General features: G+C 40.5%; 1 protein-coding gene across 1 annotated transcript in view; it reads left to right on the top strand.

Annotated features, from left to right (window-relative positions):
• Positions 1 to 18,895, top strand: part of CDH13 (cadherin 13) — a 475,876-nt gene that overhangs the window by 357,288 nt on the left and 99,693 nt on the right. Inside the window, exon 8 of the mRNA XM_075838471.1 lies at positions 7,611 to 7,751. Within this exon, the coding sequence (XP_075694586.1) occupies positions 7,611 to 7,751 (141 nt within the window). The remainder of the gene's footprint in view (positions 1 to 7,610; positions 7,752 to 18,895) is intronic.

The following is an 18,895-nucleotide window of genomic DNA, read 5'->3' as shown; positions in this document are numbered from 1 at the left end:
CTACTATAATACTGCCACCTATGTACAAGAATATAACTACTATAATACTGCTCCCTATGTACAAGAAAATAACCACTATAATACTGCCCCTATATACAGGAATATAACTACTATAATACTGCCTCCTATGTACAAGAATATAACTACTATAATACTGCCCCTATATACAAGAATATAACTACTATAATACTGACCCAATTGTGCAAAAAAATATAACTACTATAATACTGACCCCTATGTGCAAGAATATAACTACTATAATACTCCCCTTATATTCAAGAATATAACTACTATAATACTACCCCCTATATACAAGAATATAACTACTATAATACTCTCCCTATGTACAAGAATATAACTAATATAATACTGCCTCCTATGTACAAGAATATAACTACGGTACTATAATACTACCTACTATGTACAAGAAAATAACCACTATAATACTGCCCCTATATACAAGAAAATAACTACTATAATACTGCTGCTATATACAAGAATATAACTACTATAATCCTGCCTCCTATATACAAGAATATAACTACTTTAATACTGCCCCCCTGTATACAAGAATATAACTACTATAATACTGCTCCTATATACTAGAAATAACTACTATAATACTGCCCCTATACACAAGAATATAACTACTATAATACTGCCCCCTATGTACAAGAATATAACTACTATAATACTGCTCCTATATACAAGACTATAACTACTATAATACTGCCCCCTATATACAAGAATATAACTACTATAATACTGCCCCCTATGTACAAGAATATACCTACTATAATACTGTCCCCTATATACAAGAATATAACTACTATAATACTGCCTCCTATATACAAGAATATAACTACTATAATACTGCCCCTATATACAAGAATATAACTACTATAATACTGCCCCCTATATACAAGAATATAACTACTATAATACTGCCCCTATATACAAGAATATAACTACTATAATACTGGCTCTATATACAAGAATATAATTACTATAATACTGCTCCTATATACAAGAATATAACTACTATAATACTGCTCCTATATACAAGAATATAACTACTATAATACTGTCTCCTATATACAAGAATATAACTACTATAATACTGCCTCCTATGTACAAGATATAACTACTATAATACTGCCCCTATATATAAGAATATAACTACTATAATACTGCTCCTATATACAAGAATATATCTACTATAATACTGCCCCCTATATACAAGAATATAACTACTATAATACTGCCCCCTATATACAAAAATATAACTACTATAATACTGCCCCTATATACAAGAATATAACTACTATAATACTTCCCCTATATACAAGAATATAACTACTATAATACTGCCCCTATATACAAGAATATAACTACTATAATACTGTCCCCTATATACAAGAATATAACTACTATAATACTGCCTCCTATATACAAGAATATAACTACTATAATACTGTCCCCTATGTACAAGAATATAACTACTATAATACTGCCCCCTATATACAAGAATATAATTACTATAATACTGCCTCTATATACAAGAATATAATTACTATAATACTGCCACTATATACAAGAATATAACTACTATAATACTGCCTCCTATATACAAGAATATAACTACTATAATACTGTCTCCTATATACAAGAATATAACTACTATAATACTGCTCCCTATATACAAGAATATAACTACTATAATACTGGCCCTATATACAAGAATATAACTACTATAATACTGTCCCCTATGTACAAGAATATAACTACTATAATACTGCCCCCTATATACAAGAATATAATTACTATAATACTGCCTCTATATACAAGAATATAATTACTATAATACTGCCACTATATACAAGAATATAACTACTATAATACTGCCTCCTATATACAAGAATATAACTACTATAATACTGCTCCTATATACAAGAATTTAACTACTATAATACTGCTCCCTATATACAAGAATATAACTACTAGAATACTGGCCCTATATACAAGAATATAACTACTATAATACTGCTCCTATATACAAGAATATAACTACTATAATACTGCCCACTATATACAAGAATATAACTACTATAATACTGCTCCTATATACAAGAATATAACTACTATAATACTGCTCCTATATACAGGAATATAATACTATAATACTGCTCCCTATATACAAGAATATAACTACTATAATACTGTCTCCTATATACAAGAATATAACAACTATAATACTGCTCCTATATACAAGAATTTAACTACTATAATACTGCTCCCTATATACAAGAATATAACTACTATAATACTGCCCCTATATACAAGAATATAACTACTATAATACTGCTCCTATATACAAGAATATAACTACTATAATACTGCTCCTATATACAAGAATATAACTACTATAATACTGCCCACTATATACAAGAATATAACTACTATAATACTGCTCCTATATACAAGAATATAACTACTATAATACTGCCCACTATATACAAGAATATAACTACTATAATACTACCCCCTATATACAAGAATATAACTACTATAATACTGCCACTATATACAAGAATATAACTACTATAATACTGCTCCCCTATGTACAAGAATATAACTACTATAATACTCCCCCTATATACAAGAATATAACTACTATAATACTGCTCCTATATACAAGAATTTAACTACTATAAGGGCGGGTTCACACATAGCGGAATTTCACTTAAATTCCGCTGCGGACACTCCGCAGCGTTAATCCGCAGCGGAGCCGTTTCTCCATTGACTTTCACTTTAATTTAGCAGTGTTCGTTTACACGATGCGTACAATTCCGCTGCGGAGCATAGGCTGCGGAGCGGAATTTGGTGTCCGCAGCATGCTCTGTCTGTTGCGGAGCAGTGGCGGACTGGTTGCGGACTCATGGCGGAATTTCTCCATTGACTTCAATGGAGAGTCAAAATTCCGCAATGAAGTCCGCAGATCTTATGTGTGCTGCGGAGCGTATTGTTTTTACTACCATGACATTTCTTCATTCTGGCTGGACCTATGTATTTCTAGGTCTACAGCCAGACTGAGGAAGTCAATGGGGCTCCCGTAATGACGGGAGCGTTGCTAGGAGACGTCTGTAAATAGTCACTGTCCAGGGTGCTGAAAGAGTTAAGCGATCGGCAGTAACTGTTTCTGCACCCGGGACAGTGACTACCGATCACAATATACATGTATCTGTAAAAAAATATAAGTTCATACTTACCGAGAACTCCCTGCGTCTGTCTCCAGTCCGGCCTCCCAGGATGACGTTTCAGTGTAAGTGACGGCTGCAGCCAATCACAGGCCAAGCACAGGCTGCAGCGGTCACATGGACTGGAGCGTCATCCAGGGAGGTCGGGCCGGATGCCGAAAGAGGGACGCGTCACCAAGACAACGGGCGGTAAGTATGAATTTCTTTGACTTTCACTAGGGAAAGTGCTGTCCCTTCTCTCTATCCTGCACTGAATAGGGAGAAGAGAAGCACTTTTCCTGCAGTCCGCAGCGGCCAGTCCGCATCAATTTTCTGCACATTTTGTGCAGATCCGCTGCAGAATCTGCAACGCAGATTCTGTGCGGCATTGATGCGGACAGTTGCGGAGGAATTCCGCCATGTGTGGTCATGCCCTAAGAATGCTCCGTATGTACAAGAATATAACTTTCAAACAATTGCCTTCTATGGATTAGAAAATAAATACACTAATACTGCCCCCTATAAACTAAAATATAAGTACTATAAGGGCATGACCACACATGGCAGAATTCCTCCGCAACTGTCCGCATCAATGCCGCACAGAATCTGCGTTGCAGATTCTGCAGCGGATCTGCACAAAATGTGCAGAAAATTGATGCGGACTGGCCGCTGCGGACTGCAGGAAAAGTGCTTCTCTTCTCCCTATTCAGTGCAGGATAGAGAGAAGGGACAGCACTTTCCCTAGTGAAAGTCAAAGAAATTCATACTTACCGCCCGTTGTCTTGGTGACGCGTCCCTCTTTCGGCATCCAGCCCGACCTCCCTGGATGACGCTCCAGTCCATGTGACCGCTGCAGCCTGTGCTTGGCCTGTGATTGGCTGCAGCCGTCACTTACACTGAAACGTCATCCTGGGAGGCCGGACTGGAGACAGACGCAGGGAGTTCTCGGTAAGTATGAACTTATATTTTTTTTTACAGATACATGTATATTGAGATCGGTAGTCACTGTCCCGGGTGCAGAAACAGTTACTGCCGATCGCGTAACTCTTTCAGCACCCTGGACAGTGACTATTTACAGACGTCTGCTAGCAACGCTCCCGTCATTACGGGAGCCCCATTGACTTCCTCAGTCTGGCTGTAGACCTAGAAATACATAGGTCCAGCCAGAATGAAGAAATGTCATGGTAGTAAAAACAATACGCTCCGCAGCACACATAAGATCTGCGGACTTCATTGCGGAATTTTGACTCTCCATTGAAGTCAATGGAGAAATTCCGCCATGAGTCCGCAACCAGTCCGCCACTGCTCCGCAACAGACAGAGCATTCTGCGGACACCAAATTCCGCTCCGCAGCCTATGCTCCGCAGCGGAATTGTACGCATCGTGTAAACGAACACTGCTAAATTAAAGTGAAAGTCAATGGAGAAACGGCTCCGCTGCGGATTAACGCTGCGGAGTGTCCGCAGCGGAATTTAAGTGAAATTCCGCCATGTGTGAACCCGCCCTAAGGGTATGTTCACACGCAGTGTTTTCAGGCGTATTTACGACTCGAAAAATGCCTGAAAAAACGGAAGCTGAACGCCTACAAACATCTGCCCATTGAAATCAATGGGAAAAACAGCATTTAGTTCATATGGGGCGTCTTTTTACGCCTCTGTTTTAAAAAACGGAGCGTAAAAAGACGCTCCGTAAGGTTTTCAGGTGAAAACAGCTCCTGAATTTCAGATGTAATTGCTCGTACTCGCGTTTTTCGCGGCGTATTTTACGGACGTAATTGGAGCTGTTTTTCATTGGAGTCAATGAAAAACGGCTCCAATTACGTCCCAAGAAGTGCCATGCACTTCTTTGAGGCGGGCGTAATTTTACGTGCCGTCTTTTGACAGTGGCGCGTAAAAATACACCTCGTCTGCACAGTACATCGTAAGAACCATTGAATTCAATGGGAAGATACTTGCAGACGGTTTGGAGCCGTCTTTTTCAGGCGTAATTCGAGGCGTAAAACGCCTGAATTACGTCTGAAAATAGGTCGTGTGCACATACCTTAAGGGTATGTGCACACTCCCTATTTATGGACGTAATTCGCGCATTTTACGCCTCGAATTACGCCTGAAAAAATGGGCAGATGTTTGGAGGCGTTCTGCTTCCGATTTTTCGGCCGTTTTTTGGCCGTTTACGTGTGAACATACCTCCCTATGCCTAAGAACATAACTGCGTTTAAATTCTGAGTTAAATTCATCTTAAAATGAAAACCTCTTATTATATTTTCTTAATTTTTTTTTTTTAAATAAATCCCATAGAATTAAATCTATCTTTACAGAATTTGCACTTTTTTAAAGTCTTTATCTTGGAATTCTTCGTGCACCTGCAAAGAAACCATCAGAGCGTCTATGTTCAGCCACTTATGGAACTGTTCTGCGTAAAACAACATTAGCTGGTAAATTGGCACAGAAATCATCATATTGAAAACCACCCTTCTATGAAGAAAGCAGCAATCTATTAAATACAAAAGACGGTGAAAACAGCCAGTGAGGGGGCACTTTTATTCTGCTATAGTTGGTATTTTCTGGCTGTAGAATTTTCTTTTCTTGAAGAAATAACCATGTCTACTCTGCGGGTTTACACATCCCCTGCTGGGGAATAGGACTAATGTTGCCTTGATGTTTCCATTGTAATTTGAAAACTAATGTTTTGGAATAGCTGAGATAGCAGATTTTTTTATGGTTACTGAGCGTGAACTGTTTCCATATAACTTTATTTTTCTCCCCAAATTATACCTGTTTCTCAAATAACTTTGAAGACAGAATTACTGTGAGAGCCCTGTGACTACAAATAACCTCAGGCGGCAGCAGCAGCTATGGCTATCCGTGGTAGAGGGTGTAGAAGTGCCAGCTTGCAGTCTCTGGCTCCCCAATGGACTCCATTCTTCTCTTTACATTATGATCATGGAGCTGTCACACAGTTCTGTCATTTTAAAATGCCATGCCTCTCACATGAACAGCACACTCCTCTCCTGAAATGCTCAGTGCTGCTAGAAACATTACTGCACCTTCTACTAGCAGTTGGTGCCCTCCCACATGTCTCTATTTAACCTCTTGACACCATAACTTTGCCCCTGTCAGATGCAGGTGTCACTAATATGAGCAGAGAGGTCACTAACTCCCACAAAATCAACACACTCTTCTCCTGCTGGAGATCCACTCTCCAATTTCTGTCACCTTGCGTCCTCTGCTATTTGTCTCTATTTTTCATTGAGTGCTGCTGGGGGTCCCCTCTTTTTTTCACTCTATATGACCTGCCAAATGTCCCTTCCATTTCTCACATCATGACACTGCCACTGTCACGTGTAGGCCTGTCATTTCTAATATAATCAAATGAGTAGCCAGGTCACTACCCCCCACAAGATAAGCACAATCTTCCATTGAAATACTCTGTGATGCTGGGCACCCTGATACTCCCACTATCAGTCTGTGATCTCCAACTTCACCACACCATCCTGGTCTCCTCACATCATTGCACTGCCCATGTAACATACATCCCTGTCCTAACTAATCTAATTGCACAAATGGATGGTCACTTCCTCCCCCAAAATCAACACATGATCCAATTGGCTACAGGGTGTTACATGCTTACCATAAAGAGACAAGATGCTGCAATGTATCAGCTCAGCCATGGAGAAGATGCTAAATGTCAATGAAATTCAATATATCTCTACTGTATAGGGGAAAAATCGGGGGCAGCTTGCCATGCTCATAATAATTTCAACCATTTATCTCCCATAAGGTAAAATTAAGATACTACAGTGACAGTCACTCAACCAAAAGTCACCATTGAGCCCTAGTCGAAGTTGCATTAGCAATTCTGCTCACTTCAGAGCTGAAATCTCCCAGCAATCCATGTCTCCTCAGTGCTGCAGTTATTTATTAAATGAAGAATCCTCTTTACAGAAAGTGCTTAACATTAAAAGAAAATAAGTACTAACTCTTCCATTGCATTATAGGTGATCATCTAAGCTGTTGGGGGCGTGTTTGTCAAATAGTTTGTTGACTGTTTCCTATAACAATCTGTAGGAATTTATTATCCTGGATAGTAAAATTATGACTTAACACTAAATGGTTTGACCGTTGCTAAATACTCTCGAAATTCAAAGATAGTGTCTTTTCAGATATTTATTTATAAAATTATGGGTAGATGTGTTTAATTTTCCTAAAATGAAAGCAACCTACAAGGGTATAGTAATGGCCCCCATCTCTGGCAAACAATAGGCATCATATACAGTCAATTCTACTATATTATGTACCAGGCAGCAATATATCCTCTATGTTACATCATCATGTATAATAATAATAGTAATTACTGATATGTTTTCCGTCACAGACATTGATAGCCCCCCAGTATGAGTTGGTCGTGGAAGCTAAGGACATGGCGGGCATGGATGTGGGATTAACTGGTACAGCTACAGCCACCATTGTCATTGATGATAAAAATGACCACCCACCTGAATTTACTAAGAAAGAGGTAAGTGCTTGTTTAACACCTGTTTTTTTTTACATATGTTTGAATTTTTCAGTGTATACATTTTGATATATTTTAGAACATTATTCTTATTAACCCCTTTTTGCAAATGGAAGTGTATGTATATGTCCTAGATGTGGACTATCCCCCACAATAGGGGATAGATAGATAGATAGATAGATAGATAGATAGATAGATAGATAGATAGATAGATAGATAGATAGATAGATAGATAGATAGATAGATAGATAGATATTAGATAGATAGATAGATAGATAGATAGATAGATATGCGATAGATAGATAGATATGCGATAGATAGATAGATAGATATGCGATAGATAGATAGATAGATAGATAGATAGATAGATAGATAGATAGATAGATAGATAGATAGATAGATATGAGATAGATAGATAGATAGATATGAGATAGATAGATAGATAGATATGAGATAGATAGATAGATAGATAGATATGAGATAGATATTAGATAGATATTAGATAGATAGATAGATAGATAGATAGTGTAAAGGATTTGCCAGACACAGGTTCTGTGTCGACGCCCGTGGGCAATCAGTCTGCACCTGCTCCTATGTCTGTGAGACTGACTCCGTCTTCCATCACTCAGGATGGCAGGCTTAGGAGTGGGAGAGCCTATCACAACCTGGCCAGAAAGAGCTAGTTCCCGCCCACTATTTATACCTGCCTTTCCTGTTCCTCCTTTGCCTGTGATTCTTCTATGCTTGTTTCCTGGCTCTGCTGCTGCTGCTTGTACTACTGATCCTCTGCTTGTTATTGACCTTGGCTTTCTGACCACTCTCCTGCTCAGCGTTTTGTACCTCGCTCTCTCCTGGTTTGACTCGGCTCGTTCACCACTCTTGTTGCTCACGGTGTCTCCGTGGGCAGCTGCCCCGTTTCCCTAGCTTCTGTGTACCCTTGTCTGTTTTGTCTGTCTTGCACTTACTGAGCGTAGGGACCGTCGCCCAGTTGTACCCCGTCGCTTAGGACGGGTCGTTGCAAGTAGGCAGGGACTGAGTGGCGGGTAGATTAGGGCTCACCTGTCTGTCTCCCTACCCTGTCATTACTGATAGATAGATAGATAGATAGATAGATAGATAGATAGATAGATAGATAGATAGATAGATAGATAGATAGATAGATAGATAGATAGATAGATAGATAGATAGACAGATGGATCCAGGAGCACCGATATAATGCGGGTGCAAGCCCAAGAGATTAGACCAAAATCCCAATCATATATAGAACAAAAATAGGCAGCACTCCGTTTGTAAAGGTGAAAAAAGAGGGGAAGGGCAAGCCTCCAGGGGAAGGAGCTGAAACGTTGCTTATAGGACATTAAAGTACCCTCTTTTTTCACCTTTACAAACGGAGTGCTGCCTATTTTTGTTCTATCGATAGATAGATAGATGATAGATAGATAGATAGATAGATAGATAGATAGATAGATAGATAGATAAATATGAGATAGATAGATAGATAGATAGATAGATAGATAGATAGATAGATAGATAGATAGATAGATAGATAGATAGATAGATAGATAGATAGATAGATATGAGAGATAGATAGATAGATAGATAGATAGATAGATAGATAGATAGATAGATAGATAGATAGATAGATAGATAGATAGATAGATAGATAGATAGATACAGTGGCGTAACTACCACAGTAGCAGCCGTAGCAGCTGCTACGGGGCCCGTGTCGCCCTGACAGGCACATTACATTATGTGCCAGGCCTGGAGGCACGGGCCCCCTCATGCCTAGTAGCATCATCACTAACGTGACACTAGGCATCCGGGGGGAGCGGGCCGGGGGCCCGGTGATAGCCGCAGGGGGGGTGTCCGGGAGCCCGGTGATAGCCGCTGCACTGCACACTGTGCAGTTAAATAGGACGGCGGTAGGTGGTAGGAGGAGTGCTCAGGCAGGGGAGAGGACAGGGGGCGAACGACGCGAGACTTCGGGCGGAGGACAGTACAGTCAGGACTGCCGCTAGTCTATGTCTTCTATGAGGGACGGACCAGAGCTCCCTCAGCCATTACACACAGCGCTGACACTAAGCTCCTCCCATCAGCCTCTGTGTAACTCGGATCCAGGAAGTGTCCGGACTGACTGTGTCTTCAGCTACAGTGGTGGAGGGGGAGCCCGCTGCTCCGTGAGGGCGGTAAAGTACCAACACAACCAGCTCTGTGCCAGTGCATCCTGCCGCCGCCGCCGCCATGTTATAGGTGCGCTTACTGCTGTGTGTAATAAATGCACTAGTTGCCTGTGTAACGCTTACAGGGGGTGTTTGTGTTTAGCTTGGCATAGAGGACGATATTATACAGGGCAGACCAGAAGTTGGTGCAGGCTTTGCAGTGCCTGATGTTTCTATCCAGGTCAGGGCCTGCGTTATGTGGATATTCTATCTTATCCACAGTGTGTATGGTGATGCCGCTGTGTCTGGGTTATAGAGGGTTAATAATCACCTGCTGCATGAAGTCCAGTGCGAATGTTCCTTTGCTGGACCTGTTACTGGAATGATTGCAGGGGTCATGCATGACTATGTAACTAAGGGCTGATTCAGACGACCGTGGCGTTTTTGCGCACGCAAAACACGCGGCGTTTTGCCTGCGCAAAAGCACTTACCTGCTCCGTGTGGCAGCATCATATGATGCGCGGCTGTGTGCTTTTCGCGCAGCCGCCATCATTATGACACGCAATTCGGATGTTTGTAAACAGAAAAGCACGTGGTGCTTTTCTGTTTACATTCATCCTTTTGACAGCTGGTGCGCGAAAGAGGCAGTTCGCACGGAGGTGCTTCCGTGCGACCTGCGTGGTTTTCACGCACCCATTGACTTCATGTACGTGAATCCCAGTCATGAGGTGGTGTAAGAATGACAAATGTGTCTAGCAAGTTGGGGAATATATCTAATTCTATGTTTGCTATTTTGGTTAGGCCCCATGCACACGACTGTAAAAAACACTCCGTAATTGCGGACCGCAATACAGTCCGCAATTACAAACCCTCCAGGTTCTAGCGCTCCGAAAATGTGTCAGTGCCGTATAACCGCGCTGGGAATTGTGGAGTATGTCCTACTTTTCTAATTTTGCGGGCCGTGCTCTCTAAAAAGTGGCCCGCGGGTGTCGGCGGCCGGCCGTGTGCATGAGGCCTAAATTTGTGCACCCTACAGAACTATTTTCAAATCTCCCTTATTTGTCTCCTAATGTACATGATAAACTATATTAATATTTCCAGGGGGGTAGCTAAAGGCTCATGGTGGTCAGAGCTGTAGCACTTGAGTTAAATGATGAGCATGTTAAGTCTGCTCCGCCGGCCCACAAGCTGCTGTTTGACACATTTTTCCCTATTAGGTCGTTCTCCCATAGGTCGAATAAGTTGCGTAAAAATCATGCAGCGTATCCGACCTGGAACCCGCAGTACATTACGTGCGAAAAATCTCACCTTTTTTGCTCTTTTTTCCGAACGTAATTTGCGCTGTGAAAAATAACGCTAATACTTACCCCCTCCGTCTTCTCTGCGCGTAGTCCGGCCTCCTGCGATGATGTTACAGGCTATGTGACAGGCTGCAGCGGTCATATGGGACGAAACGTCATCCCAGGAGGCCGGACTGCAGGAAGGAGAGCATTCTGGGTAAGTATGTTTTTTGGGGTTTTTTTTACATTTTTTTCCTGAGTTGTGATTTTTTTTTTTTGCCGCGTAGTTGCTGCGATTACGTCGCAAAGGTCGCAACACTTGGCCTTCTGTTGCGAGGTATCTCCCCGCTCTGCCATTAAACGGGTTGTTCCTACATAAGACATGTATCCCCTATGGATAGGGGATACATGTGTGATCGCTGGCATTGATAGGGAGAACGGGGGACCGAAAGTCCCCTGAAGTTCTCCATCACAAACCTCGGACTTCCGGGGTCTGTGTCGGCAGCTCCGTAGAAATGAATGGAGCGATTGTGCGCATGCGTGACCAGCGCTCCTTTCATTTATATTGAGCTGCACAGACGCCGGAAGTCAGAGGTTAGTCATGGAGAACTCGGGGGGACTTTCAGTCCCCCGTTCTCCCTATCGCTGCCAGCGATCACACATGTGGATAGGGGATACATGTCTTTTGTAGGACACTATAGGTCGGATTTTTTTTGGGGGTTGGGGCTGCATGACGTTACCTACAGGGGGGGGCTGTATGGCGTTACCTACAGGGGGGGCTGTATGGCGTTACCTACAGGGGGGGCTGTATGGCGTTACCTACAGGGGGGGCTGTATGGCGTTACCTACAGGGGGGGCTGTATGGCGTTATCTACAGGGGGGCTGTATGGCGTTATCCACAGAGGGGGCTGGCTGTAAAAAAAGCACTATCTACAAGGGGGGGGGGGTTGTGTGACACCCAGGGGAGGGGGGGCCCCAGTCAAAAGTTTGCTATGGGGCCCAGCCTTTCCTAGTTACGCCCCTGGATAGATAGATAGATAGATAGATAGATAGATAGATAGATAGATAGATAGATAGATAGATATGAGATAGATAGATAGATAGATAGATAGATAGATAGATAGATAGATAGATAGATAGATAGATAGATAGATGATAGATAGATATGAGAGAGATATGAGAGATAGATAGATAGATAGATAGATAGATAGATAGATATGAGATAGATATGAGATAGATAGATAGATAGATAGATAGATAGATAGATAGATAGATAGATAGATATGAGATAGATAGATATGAGATAGATAGATATGAGATAGATAGATAGATAGATAGATAGATAGATAGATAGATAGATAGATAGATAGATAGATATGAGATAGATAGATATGGGATAGATAGATAGATATATGAGATGGATAGATAGATAGATAGATAGATAGATAGATAGATAGATAGATATGAGATAGATAGATAGATAGATATGAGATAGATAGATATGAGATAGATAGATATGACATAGATAGATATGAGATAGATAGATATGGGATAGATAGATAGATATGAGATAGATAGATATGAGATAGATAGATAGATATGGGATAGATAGATAGATATGAGATAGATAGATAGATAGATAGATAGATAGATAGATAGATAGATAGATAGATAGATAGATAGATAGATAGATAGATAGATAGATAGATATGGGATAGATAGATATATGAGATAGATAGATAGATAGATAGATAGATAGATAGATAGATAGATAGATAGATAGATAGATAGATAGATAGATAGATATGAGATAGATAGATATGAGATAGATAGATATGAGATAGATAGATATGAGATAGATATGAGATAGATAGATATGAGATAGATAGATATGAGATAGATAGATATGAGATAGATAGATATGAGATAGATAGATATGAGATAGATAGATATGAGATAGATAGATATGAGATAGATAGATATGAGATAGATAGATAGATAGATAGATAGATAGATAGATAGATATTAGATAGATAGATAGATATTAGATAGATAGATAGATCGATAGATATTAGATAGATAGATAGATAGATAGATAGATAGATATGAGATAGATAGATAGATAGATAGATAGATAGATAGATAGATAGATAGATAGATAGATAGATAGATAGATATGAGATAGATAGATATGAGATAGATAGATAGATAGATAGATAGATATGAGATAGATAGATAGATATGAGATAGATAGATACATACATACATACATACATACATACATACATACATACATACATACATAGATATGAGATAGATAGATAGATAGATAGATAGATAGATAGATAGATAGATAGATATGAGATAGATAGATAGATAGATAGATAGATAGATAGATAGATAGATAGATAGATCGATAGATATGAGATAGATAGATATTAGATAGATAGATATTAGATAGATAGATAGATAGATAGATAGATAGATAGATAGATAGATAGATAGATAGATAGATAGATAGATAGATAGATAGATATGAGATATACTCCAAAACTGTCTAATATTCTACAGGCTGCAATGACGGTGATAAATGTGAATTAGAGAATGTTTCTATCTTAATACTCACAAGTAAACTGTGTGTCCAGGGCAGTACACAAGTAATAATAATACGCCTTTATTAGTATCCTCGTGTCTCAGATAACTGCACGCTCTTTTCATGAATACAACGTGACAGCAGCCACACAGGTCCATAAAACTTTCAATAAAAAATAAAATAAAAAAAAACATAACACGGTATAGCTCGAATGTGAGCAGTGTCTTATTTTTCTTGCCTGAAAGCAACACTGAAAGACTTTACTTTGCCGTGCGAGGTTATGAACTACATAAAGCAATATTCAATTGCAGAAGACAACCACTTTTCACCGGAGACAAAATGGTACAAGGCCTTAATAAAGAAATCTGGGCTGGGGAGCTGCCCCGGAGCTATGGCACTACAGATATGAATCACTGCTCCTGCCGCGTGTTTGACTCAGTATTAATCACCGGGCTTTGATTTGTGTAATCTGCTTCGTGTGAAGTCTTTGTCTACTGTACTATTGTTATATTTGTTCTTGTGAAGATGGAAAACTTCTCCTCATTGCTCCCGTTTCCATGTGCTGAAATTAAGTATTTTAAGCCTCTCTAGACATCTCACCCAGATTTTCCCCCTAAAATAAAAAATAAATCTATTTTACATATATATTTATATATGTCACTTGGTTAAAGGGATATATCGCCTAATGTGTTATGTATGATAAAGGGGGGTCCCTCACCTTCCAGGAGAACAAGTCTCCTGTGACCCCGTTGTGTCAAGCAAAATGGCCAACGATGGTCAAGAATGAGAGAAGCAGAAGACAGCCGTCCAACCATGTGCATTGCTCTCTATGGTAGTTAAAGGAATAGTCGAGCTAGAGGACCCCCACCTATCAGCCGCACATGTCTTATTTTACTGATACGCCATAAATGTCAATGGTCGGAATATAACTTTTTTAGTTATTCAAAAATCTATTCCAGTTCTTTTCTTAGTTTAAAGGGGTTCTCTGCTTTAGGCAACCTCTACTTGTTAGAAGGGTTTCCTTGACAATGAGCTCATCGCAAATTGTCCCACTGATGGTGCCCGCAGCGATCCGCTGTAATCTGTAGGGAATCCTGGAATAAGTGTTCAATTTCTCTGCAGCGCCACCACAGGGGAAATTAAGCATTACACAGTATCCATTCATATCAATGTGTTGTCTGTTTAATGCTGGACAGGACTGGTCCTCCAGAGCGAGAGACGCTCTTTGTAACCGCTCTACACTAGGGCCAAGAGGATCCTGAACAGAGGACTCCCCTGTATTAACTCCGGATTGCCTAATAGGGTGTTTGATAACAGGTTTTCTAAACTGGACAACCCCTTTAATCTGAAAAAGCTGGGTCATTGTCAATATTGTCAGTATTACAGCCCCCACAGGTGTTGTCACTCACCTTTTCTATTGTCCTGAATGACAAATCTGCCTGGTGACATAGTGATAGCCATGCTCCTTACTGCAGTGTATACAGATAGAATTGCCATTCAGACTGTGAGCAGGTTTATAACCCCTATGGGAGCTGTGATGGCCACCAAGTCCTCATCCTAAATAATACATATTTTTTTTTCTGCTTTTTAGCTGTTTTTTTTTTTATTTCTAGTTTTTGCAACATGGCAGAGATAGGATTAGACCGGGGACCTGCTCAGAGGTTCTCTTGGGAATCAAATGTTATTGCCATGTTCTATTTCAAGGAGGAAAATTCCAGTTCCATTCGGTGTCATGTGTCGGAGTCGGACATTAATCTTCATACTGAATGACACCTGAATATGTTCCTCATTGGACCTCATTTGTCAAAACTGTCCAACGGAAAAACTGGCCTTATAGCCCGTAGCAACCAATCAGAAATCAGCTTCAATTTCTGGACAAATGAAAACCTGCACTGTAATTGGTTGCTATGGGCAACAAGGCTAGGGTTTTTGCTGGACAGTTTTGATAAATGAGGTCCATTATGTTTACTACCCAACAATCCGAGACAGGAACATAGGAGATCGAGAGTCTTCCAAGAAGTATACATTTGGTGTTGATACTCTGTTAGTCCTAGTGATACTATACACATCCACTACAGTTTACAGGACTTGTAATATTTTTTTAATCGGGTTTCTCGTGGAAACCAAATAGTTCAGCGGATCCGGGCAGACAGCTCGTGCATCAATCTGTGCAATGATGAACAAGCATAGGAGGATAATAAAGTTATAAAGTAGGGATGCGAATGGAGAGGAACTCAAGAACTCGGAAACAAAACAATTCCCGACTCGTTTCCTCACAGTCCTCATTACTCAAAAATTCTTAAAACATAGATCAGGGCAGGGACACAAACCGAGAATGTACGAGTTGATGTTTTATGAATCCATGTTCTGCCTCCTATTTATAGAAATGCATGCATTGCTTTTTATATGAATTTAATGCTATAAAAGTGAGGAAATAGAGAGTCAGCAGAATTTTGGTGGAAGACTATAATGTGATTGCACCTGCTCTCCACATGCGGTTATGTCCCTGAATTGTATTGCTGGATAACTCTTTTTTTCAGTTTTGAATTTAGATCCTACTCAGGATAAAAGCTGTGCAAATCAGAAATGAATTGGGGTATATTTGACTTGTAAAGCATTAGTAAATACAAAGCTATCTGCCCCCCCCCCCCCTCAAAAATATATATTGATACACGTAATATGTATGGGCAAAGTTCCCAGTACTGTGCCAAAACATAAGGATTTTCTGTTACTAACAAGTATTTAGCATTTACTAAAGTAGCTCTCTCTGCCCCTCTCCCAGTGGGAAGTCACAGCACAATTTTTAGCAACAATCTAAATCAGAATTACATCCAATCCGCTGCTGTTTGTTTAGGTCTTTAAAGCTGAGCAATTACTAGGGAATACTTACCACCTAACCCTTTAAACAAGCTTGAATGCACCAAATAATTAGTTACTGAGATAGGAAGTTTAAAATCACTGCTCATGAGGGAGGTACAACACCTCCTGGCAGGACGCAGACAAACCACAATGCTACATAGAGGGATATCACTCAGGTGCAACATACTGATGAACAGGCACTCTGAGGCTGGGTTCACACGACCATGTTACGTCCGTAATGGACGGAACGTATTTCGGCCGGAAGACCCGGACCGAACACACTGCAGGGGGCCGGGCTCCTAGCATCATAGTTATGTAAGATGCTAGGAGTCCCTGCCTCTCTCCGTGGAACTACTGTCCCGTACTGAAAACATGATTACAGTACGGGACAGTTGTCCTGCAGCGAGGCAGGGACTCCTAGCATCGATACTAGGAGCCCGGCTCCCTGCAGTGTGTTCCGTCCGGGTCTTCCGGCCGAAATACGTTCCGTCCATTACGGATGTAAAATGGTCGTGTGAACCCAGCCTCATGCCTACTATTCATGAAGCGGGTGGCTGCTGGGTTTCAAACCTTTGACCAACAATAAAGTAATTTTTTTTTGCACAAAAAGTTAGTTTAGTAAATCTTGGCAGACTGCTAATAATCCATCATATTCCATTTTAGCAGATTTTTAGACCCAGCAGCAGCTACATGACCTTAAAGGAACACTCCTGGCACAACTGATACTCTGTGTTATGCCTAGTACAGGTCTTGGAGGGGCGGAGCATGACACAGAGATTTAATGAACACCAAAGAAAGAGAGAATCCCTGCCTCATGTATCTCTCCCTCAGGCCCTGCACTGGATATAACACAGTTTATCAGGTTTGCCAGGAGTGTTCTTTTAAGGCCTTATTCACACGAACGTGTCCGTTTTACATTTGCAAAAAACTGACACGTTTGTCGTGCGTTGCAGTTCCGTGTGTCATTAGTTGTTGTTTGTTTATGAACACATTTCTTTATTTTGAATTTTTTGTCACTTCATTTCTTATGAACTTGTGATTTTCACACACCCATTGATTTCAATGGGTGCGTGATGTGCAAAAAACGCACAAGAATAGGACATGCAGTGAGTTTCACGCAACAGAAACACGCTGCACAAAAAACAACCATGTCTGAATTGCATAGATCAGTGTGAATAAAGCCTAAGTCTTGGTAATTATTTGTTTTAAAATATGTATTTTTATAATACACTAATAATAAAAGTAAATCAAGTAAGTTAAAAAAAAAAGTAAATCCTGAAGGAATTTTGAGGCAGATTTTGACCTGCCTGCACTTTTTTTCAACGTTTTTCGCTGCGTCTTTCGCCTGCAGCCGTTGAGGCACGCGGGCAAAAAACGTAGCGAAAAAAGCTTTTTCTGCCTCCCATTGATTCCAATGGGAGGTCAGAGGCGGAACTGCGGCAAGAAAGGACATGCCGTTTTTTGTTTTTTTCTGCGAGAGGCTAAGAGCCGCCCGGGAATAAAAACGCCTCTGCCTCCCATTGAAATCAATGGGATGTGATATCGGACGTTATTTGGAGCTGATTCCGACACGGTTTCCACGTCAAAATCGGCGCCAGGAAACTCTGTGTGAGCTGGCCCTAATTCTTATGCCCTGCCAAGTAAGCAAGGTGCCCCTAGAGCCATGGTCCCATCCTGTATACGAAAACCTGTGCAGGACTCCTCTATTGGCCCATTGGTCATGAAAAGGCTGTGGAGGGGGAAACAAACACCAAGCCCTTCTGTCCTGAGCGGTAAAATCTATCACTATATTGGGAAGCCCATTTTGATCCTTGTTATGGGGGCACTCCTCTCTTATTTATATGCCACTGCAAGCAACATAAAGTTTTGAAGGAGCTGGTGAAACTTAATTGCGCTCCAGACTGTCTGCAGAAACTTTACTATGGATCTTAGCAGTAAACAGACAAAGCTAGTTCAAGGGATTATTCCGTCTGACACGTCCTTACCTTCTACAAGCAGAAATATACAGAGTGCACCTTATTTTAAGTATCCTCATGATTTCATTGGTGTTTGTTCTGCATATGATGACTTGTATCTCCTACTAAATAAGAATGGAGATCAGTGGAACATGTAGCAGAACAGCGGTATGTAAAGTGTTATTGATGGGGCAGACAGCATGAGATGATGTAGCAGCAAACACATCTAAAGAAACTCGGAGTCGAAAATCTGACCCCGTCGGAGAGTGAAAAGTCTTCTGTACATCAAACGCTTTAGTAT

Source organism: Rhinoderma darwinii, chromosome 9 (assembly GCF_050947455.1).
Source record: "Rhinoderma darwinii isolate aRhiDar2 chromosome 9, aRhiDar2.hap1, whole genome shotgun sequence".
Taxonomy (NCBI): Eukaryota; Metazoa; Chordata; class Amphibia; order Anura; family Rhinodermatidae; genus Rhinoderma; species Rhinoderma darwinii.
The sequence above is the reverse complement of the archived record's forward strand: the minus strand, read 5'-3'. Positions and strand labels throughout refer to the sequence as shown.